The sequence below is a fragment of the Anomaloglossus baeobatrachus genome, chromosome 7 (genome assembly GCF_048569485.1).
Source record: "Anomaloglossus baeobatrachus isolate aAnoBae1 chromosome 7, aAnoBae1.hap1, whole genome shotgun sequence".
In the NCBI taxonomy this organism is placed as follows: Eukaryota; Metazoa; Chordata; class Amphibia; order Anura; family Aromobatidae; genus Anomaloglossus; species Anomaloglossus baeobatrachus.
In genome coordinates, this window is record NC_134359.1 from 298,924,913 (window position 1) to 298,933,242 (window position 8,330).

An 8,330-nucleotide genomic window follows, 5' to 3' on the forward strand; every position below is an offset into this window, starting at 1 on the left:
TTTGCCCGAAACGTGTAGACCGGTCGGTCCCTGCTGTCTATGACTGATTTTATCATGTTTTAAATGTGTGATTTTTATGTGCGGATGCCGGATACAAATCTGTTTTTTGCCAGTTCTCTGAAGAGTTTTGTTCTGGAGGAGTCACTTTCTATTCATTTCTATTATTAAAAATACATTGCTTCGTGTTCGGTCTTTTGAGCATTTCTTTTCCACTTTAGGTTTTAGAAAACGCCTGGTGGGAGAAGACAGAGAGCGGTCAGGCCATTGTGTGACACACGGAGCGCTATGTATACAGGACGCCGGGCATGGGTCGGTTCCTCTAGCGTGTGTCACGGGTGGTGATGGCTGCGTCCGGCACCTGGCGCTCCGGTGACTGGGTATGTGCGGGGTTACCGCTGCCGTGTGACTGTCCCCTCTCTTTAGTGGTGATCAGTTACGTTACCCCATGGTGTTAATGTGGTGGAGGAGATACTTTAACAGTAAGCCAGATGAACCTTACTTGATTAGCAGCCAAAAAAGGTACACTGCCACAGATGGGTCAACATGTTAAGATGACACAGCTAGAAAGACGGCCAAATAGCAAATGGATGCAGGGATATGTGGCGCCCTGGACAAGCCAGGGGCCACAGGTAACTACACCACCACACCCTACACCCCGGTTAGGCACATCTAAGCCAGACACAAAACCCTTGTTGCCTTCCTCCAGGGGCTGATGTTCACACCAGGGGGCAGAGCCAGGCGGTTGGTCTCCGCCCACCGAGGAGTTCACAGTCCTGGAGGCAGGAAAAGGAAGGAGAGTTAAGCTAGGGAAGTGAAGGAGTGAGGAGATGAGCTTGGACAGTGAAAGTGGAAGGAGGAAAAGTGAGCAGTAGTGAAGTGGCAAGAGAGCAGACTGAAGTGAGTCCGGGTGTGTGGCCCGGACGGAGCAGCAAGGTTGGCAGACGGTGGTGACCGTCTGCAGGAGTGCCTATCGGAGTTTGCCGTAAGGACCATGGACGGGCGGTGGCCCAGCGGTACCGGACCGGTACACAAGGAGAAGCCAGCACCATTGGCAGGGGCTTTTCGGACCCCAGCAAGGCTAGGAGTCGCCGTGAATTTGCCAAATCCGTTAGTGAAGGGGACCTCCTGGGTTTCCAAACAGTCAAGTCCCGACAGAAGGCAACCGTCCAACCGTGAAGGGGAGACACCGCCAAGGGCAACCGTTTCCCAGGGCCAGCGCCTGCGGGCAAAAGGGGCTCCTCCGGCCTACATCCAAGTCGGGGAGCGGGTTACCGGTGGGAACCCATCGGAATCAACATAGAACATAGGTGCAGGGAGAGACAGTCATCACTAACCTACGGGGAAGAAACAACCGCAGCCGTCTGGGGGACCCGTCCATCCAGCCGTGTGTTTTACCGAGAACTGTGTCATCGTCTCAGGCTGAGTGAGTACCCCCGTGCCGTACGGCACAGCGCTGCCCCTGCGACCCTGCACCTCACCAGGCCCCGCAACCCGCCTGCCATCTAGCCCTACCCCATCACCGGGCCCCGGGACAACCAACCCCCTACCCACGGAGGGGAGAAATAACAACAAAGCTGCTCCCAGTCACCGCTCCCGGGATCCCCGTCTAGAGCAGCGGTGGTGTCACCAAAATCACCACAACCGTGGGTGGCGTCACGGACAATATCCATAATCAAAACCCCCACAACCAATCATCCCCCTTTTCACTCACGGGCGAGGAGCGCCGCTCGAGTCCCCGGGATCCGGTCCACCGCTTGAGCCACCACCGAGCAGCAGCAGCGGCCGCAGCAGCAGCGGCAGCCGGACCCGAGAAGTGGGAGAGGGCAGCGTCCCCTCCTCCGCCCGCGACAGATACAGTCACACATGAGGCGTGATGGCAGCGAGTGCAGACAGAGCCTATCCTGCTCACAAAGCTGACACAACAAAGGTGGATTCCCTCCATCCTACTGGAGCGGCGTTCTCCAGCAGACCCCAAGTTTCCGTTCTCTCCACCCTTCATGTATAGCAGGTTCTAATGTGGGTCCATCTTCTTTATGAGGATTTCGGGTCAGTCCGTTCCCATACAGTCGGCTGGAGCGGGGTTAGAGTTCCCCTACATGTTGATGTGCACTGGCTGAGCTCTGACTAAACTCTGAGGTAACTTAGACTCCGCCCCCGAGCTGCTCTGCCCAGCAACTGACTCACTCCTCATTACCTGAGATGAGGCAGCACTTACAGAAAATATTGCAAAACAGCTGTAGCATATACATAATAAGATAGATAGATATTACACATATATACATAGATATATATATATCTATGTATATATCTATATCTGTGTTTGTGTGTATGTGTATAATCCCCATCTCTGGGGCAATACGACTATAGCGGTATAATCTAGACCAGGTCCCATCCAAGCAAAAACTGCAAAAACCTCATCACAAAGCGGCAAATGCCGTACTCCCCCAGAGGTGGCGCTGATCCTGGAGCGGCTTCTACTGGAAAAATTGTCATTTTTCACTCTTTAATAAAAACAAACAAAAAACCTGTCCCGTCCTCTCAGGACTACATTTCCCATGAAGCCTCAGTGCGGCTCAGGTGATTGTGATCGAAGGTTTATAAGAATTGGAGGATTTCACTGATGGCAAAGTCTGATGGCTGAAGAAGGTATTGCAGGTGAGTGTTGAGCCGTGTATCTAATCCCCTCCTGTGTGATACGGTCTGTTGAGCTGTGTATCTAATCCCGTCCTGTGTGATCCGGTCTGTTGAGCTGTGTATCTAATCCCGTCCTGTGTGATACGGTCTGTTGAGCTGTGTATCTAATCCCCTCCTGTGTGATCCTGTCTGCTGAGCTGTGTATCTAATCCCCCTCCTGTGTGATCCTGTCTGCTGAGCCGTGTATCTAATCCCCCTCCTCTGTGATCCTGTCTGCTGAGCCGTGTATCTAATCCCCCTCCTCTGTGATCCTGTCTGCTGAGCCGTGTATCTAATCCCCCTCCTGTGTGATCCTGTCTGCTGAGCCGTGTATCTAATCCCCCTCCTGTGTGATCCTGTCTGCTGAGCCGTGTATCTAATCCCCCTCCTGTGTGATCCTGTCTGCTGAGCCGTGTATCTAATCCCCCTCCTGTGTGATCCTGTCTGCTGAGCCGTGTATCTAATCCCCCTCCTGTGTGATCCTGTCTGCTGAGCCGTGTATCTAATCCCCCTCCTGTGTGACATTACTAAAAAAATGGATGACCGTAAATCAAGCAGTTGGGTCATGCAGAACAGTCCATGTGAAAGCCTTGGATGTGCCTAGTGCCCCATCTTCTCCCACCCTTAGGCTATGTGCCCACGGGAGCTTGCATCTGTGGATTTTGCCGCGGAAAACCTGCAGATTTTTCTGGATTTTCCAGCTAAATCCGCAGGTTTTAGCACGTACAGTCACTCCCCATGTTATCCTATGGGACATGGGGAGTGCTGTGTCCACGCTGCGGAAAGTGCAGCTGCCGACTATGCTGCGGATATAGGCATCCGCATGTATAATTGCATGTCAATTATTCATGCGGAATTACCTGCGGATGTCCCAGCCCTCCGCTATGAGATGAGAGGCCGGGACGTCCGCAGGTAAGCTGCATGAATCTCCGCATGTTTCCCGCAGCTATTCCGCTGTAATCTAGCAGCTAAAAATAGCTGCGGACGCCGGCGGGCAGCTGCGGGAAACATGCACTCGTACCTGCGGATACATCCGTAGGTACGAGCACCCGTGGGCGCATAGCCTAAGGCAGCGAGCCCACGATCAGCGGTTCAGCTGCATTCAAACTGCTGCGTTGTTCAGTACAAGCACAGTGGACGAGATTTCTAGAAATCGTGTGCTGCCTGTGGCATAAACTGACCTGCGGTGCGGCTTTGTGAGCCACAAATTGTCAATTCTCTGCTGCGGCGTCGCAAGCTTTCTCCATAGGGAGAACACAAGCGAGAGACCACAACTGCCCGGATCGTGGGCATGAGCAGCCGCCATCTCCTGCAGAGGAGACTCGCAGGTCAGGACCCGCCGTGTCCAGGATGCAGTGGGTTCTGATTGTGGGCACATAACAGGTGCAGTCCACAGCTTGCCCTATCCAGGATAGCCTGCTCTCTCCCTTAGTGCGTACCAATACGTTTTTTCAGTTAAGATTTATAAGGCGACCGTTTATGGCAAATTGGGCACAAGGGACATCCAAGTCATTCACAATCACAGGGACTGACCGCACGAAGCTGGATATAACGGCACTGTGTAAAGGGTGATGTCGTTCTGATTGACCAAACTGCTTGATTTACTGTCATATAAAAGAAAACATGAACATGGCCTAAAGGTGAAATGGGAGTTGGCGCCTCCTGGAGGCCAATCAGTGGTGGAAAATTGTCTTAATGTGATAAATGACTGCAGTGGCCTCCTGTGCTGTGACTTGCTCTAAAGAGATAAAGAGATTGACCGTCCTACTGAGGTCACTGATTAGCTGCAGCGCCATTGACCTGTCATCAGAGTAGAAGCAAATGCCAGACACCAGAAGCAGCAGCAGAGACTCACGGTGGACTTGGAGAGCAGTGATGGCAAGAAGTAACTAGGGTGGAAAGTGGCAGAATGGCTTCTCAGGAGAAGGAGAGCGATCGTACTCCAGGATTAGGGTTCAGAACAAAGGAGCTGCTTCGATAGTGGGGATCCTGAAACAGCGAAGAGAAGAGGGGGACGGAGGCAAAGTGTAGGCCGGAGTTAGGAAGTTTGGGTGAAGGAATATTGAGTTTTCCAGTCCCAAGTAATTATATGTTTGGAGAATAGAGAGCTCATAAGTGACATACAGTAAGAGCCTGTGGAGGAAAAGGCGCAATAGGGTCTTACCAGGTAGGCAGGAGAAGAGGTGAAGAATGTACTCACTTATAGGGGTTGTGAAAGGTCACAACACCTAGAGAAGAATGTAATGGTGGAGATGGCTGCAGCACTGGGGAGTCAAGCAGATAAAAAAATAAATAACCAAGAGACCAGTTGTCGTTGCTGCGCTTGTCACCACTCCAAAGACGAAAATTAAATCCTCAGTCTATATTAGAGGAGCTAATATAAGTCAACGCGTTTCTGGGGTCACAGCTCCCTTCTTCAGGACAAAATGGCACTGACAAAGATAGTCAAATCCTATCCTTGTAAATTTATATTTGGAGTATGTTTGGTATTAATCAGTCTTTCTTCCTTTTCCAGAATGGAATACCCCGGAGACAAGCTGGACTGCTCCATCTGCCTGAGCCTCTATACAGATCCCGTATCCCTGAGATGTGGACACATCTTCTGCCGCTCGTGTATTGTGAGTGCGCTGGATGCACAGGAGGCGGCTGGAGTGTATTCCTGTCCTGACTGCAGAGCAGAATATCCGGAGCGTCCGGCCCTGGAGAAGAACCGGAAGCTGAGGAACATAGTGGAGCGTTTCTCATCTCCTGAGCCTGAAACAGAGGAGACCGGAATCTTCTGCTCAGAGTCTCCTGTTCCAGCTGTGAAATTCTGTCGGTATTGTGAGACTTCCGTATGTGACGACCCCCTGACAGCACATGACAAGAAGTTAGATGACATAGTAAAACCCCCTAGATCTTTTGCTTGCATAAAATGTCCTCTCCATAAGAAGGTTCTGGGTTATTACTACCTGCAGGATGTTTCTTGTCTGTGTGTGTCTTGCTGTAGGGTTGGCGACCACCAAGGACACCAGAAGGAACTTCTAGATGAGGCTTCTAAGAAGGAATATGTGGATGAACTAAGCCCACAAAAAGCAATTCAAACAAGAATCCGGACTCTACAGGATCGTACGAGAAAGATCCATGCGAAAGGCTCAGGTAAAAGGAAGAGCATTAATAGGAGATTTATGGACATTATGAAACAACTGGAAGTAGCAGAAAAAAGAGCACTAACTGAGGTCTTCAGGCAGGAGGAGAAGATTGTGATGCAGCTATATAACCTGATCCAGAAGCTGGAAATACAGGAGAAAAAGCTGTCCAGGAAGATGCGTCGTGTCACTGACCCATTTAGGCTCTTACAAGAAAGTTACATTACAGAGGGTAGTCTTGGAGGTGTTGGCGACACAGGGAGAGATGGTGGAGAGGTCGGTTCTGAGGAGGATCTGGATGAGGTTCTGATCTCACTGACCTTAATCCGACCGATCAGGGATATCGTCACCAGTATAACATCAGATCTCGGGGTCCCTGTCACAAACATATTTCTGGATGTGGACACTGGTCATAGATGGGTGAAGATATCAGAACATCTGAAAACGGCAACAAGATCTGAAGAACAGGAGAGACCAGAATCTTCAGGAAGATTTGTGGATTACTCCCAGGTGTTAAGCAGATGTGGCCTCTCCTCAGGACGACATTACTGGGAGGTGGCGTGGAACCAGATAGGATTATGTGGAATTGGAGTATCATATCCCAGTATAAAAAGAGAAGGAAATAAGTCGAAGATTGGACTGAATGATAAATCTTGGTGTTTGGTTTTGTATGATGGAGAATATGGAGTATGTCTCAACTCGCATATACTAACCCTCAATGTAATCCAAAGATGTCCAACACTTGGTCTGTTCTTAGACTATGAGGCCGGGCGTCTGTCCTTCTATGAGCTGTGTGACCCCATAAAACACTTGCACAGCTTCACCGCCTCCTTCACTGAACCCCTACATGTTCTCTTCTATGTGACTGATGGAGCTTCTGTGACAATAAGAAGCTGAGGCCGAGATTTAATGTTAATGGGTGACTTGTCCAGTTGTTGACCGTTCATAATTATTGGGTTCCGTCCATCTCACTAAGTGGTGGTAAATGGATAAGGCTTTCCACGATGTGTATTTTCGTGCACTAAACCCCCGGTGTATTAGATTAGATTAACTTCAAACTGCATGGGATTTCTCGATTTCACCGCCACTGCCTTTAAAATATGGGAACTGACCGGCACCGCAATTTTGAAATCCACAACATAAAAACGTATTTTCTGGTAAATATACGCTTCTTTGTGGCTTTTGCCCATAGACTTCAACAAGACAAAGTCTGCAGATAAAAAAAAAAACAATAAAAAAAACCCACGCTGTTCTGCATCAGAAAAAAACGCATATAATCCGTACATATAATTAACAGGAAGTTTTCATAGCCACAGTTTTTTATTTAAGATGTGACCTAATACAAATGCCCTGAAAAGACACAAATAACCTAATTTATCAAATAGGAGCAGTAAATCTGCAACCAGAGTCTCAAATCCTCATTGTGGGAACAAGGCCTAAAAGATTGTGGCTGCGCTCATGGATTTACCCCGGTGACTCGAATTCTCGGAATCGGGAGATCTTCACCCATCACAAATTGATAGTATATTGTAGCTACATGTACAAGCTTTATAAGATGGAAAAGCCCTTTAGGCCTCAATCATTTGTATGTGATGTTTATCGTATATAAAAACATGGACTGTTGATCAGTGTCGTGGTTACCACCTGTGATAATCTCCGATCCTTTACAGTGTAATCATGTACCGCGCACTGATGCCATCTTTGTTTTTTGTTCCTCTTCTAAATTTTTTTACGGACCATTCAGTCTGCAAAGACATGGACAGGTGACTTGTGGATATCTAAATGAGGCCCATAATGTCCATAACATTTCTAGAGGACCAGAGAATGTCTGTTTCCTTATTCTACTGATTTTTTTTTTTTTTTTTTCTTTCTTCTTCTAGGTTAGCGTGTTGTCCAGAAAGGCTTCCAATATCCATGCTAAATGTATCTGTAATGTTGTCTATGGCATCAGTCACAATAAACATGTATGTATGGACGTCCCATTGTCAAAGCTGTTTCTATATTGACCGTTTATCTTTGAACTTGCTACTAGTGCTAACCATGCTTATTACTAGTGATGAGCGGGCACTACCATGCTTGGTACTCGTAACTAGTGATGAGCAAACTCTACCGTAATCGTAACTAGTGATGAGTGGGCACTACCATGCTCAGTACTGGTAACTAGTGATGAGTGGGCACTACCATGCTTGGTACTCATAACTAGTGATGAGCGGGCGGGCATAACAAGCAGTTGGATGCTTGGATGGGCATGACTCGAACACCTGAGTAAAGTGGAAGCCAATGAGGAACTCAAGCAATTTTCTGGTAACCCTTCTGGAAAAATGCTTGAGTTCCCCATTGACTTATTTTTTTTTTTTTTCTTTTTTTTTTTCGAACTGCTCCTATGGTTGTGCTTGCTCATTACTACTAGTAAGTAACGAGTGAGTGTCACTGCTCAATACTCTATCATGTATGCTTAACACTTAGCTGAGTCTCAAGGGTGCTCGGCTGTGTCATTCATGAGCTATCCTACCATCAGCTCCATCATTC

General features: G+C 48.5%; 1 protein-coding gene across 1 annotated transcript; it reads left to right on the forward strand.

The window, feature by feature from the left end:
* Nucleotides 1-5,189: 5,189 nt before the first annotated feature.
* Nucleotides 5,190-6,698, forward strand: LOC142246776 (E3 ubiquitin-protein ligase TRIM62-like). Its single transcript, XM_075319826.1, has one exon. The coding sequence runs from the start codon at nucleotides 5,190-5,192 to the stop codon at nucleotides 6,696-6,698; it is 1,509 nt and encodes a 502-aa protein (XP_075175941.1).
* Nucleotides 6,699-8,330: the final 1,632 nt, after the last annotated feature.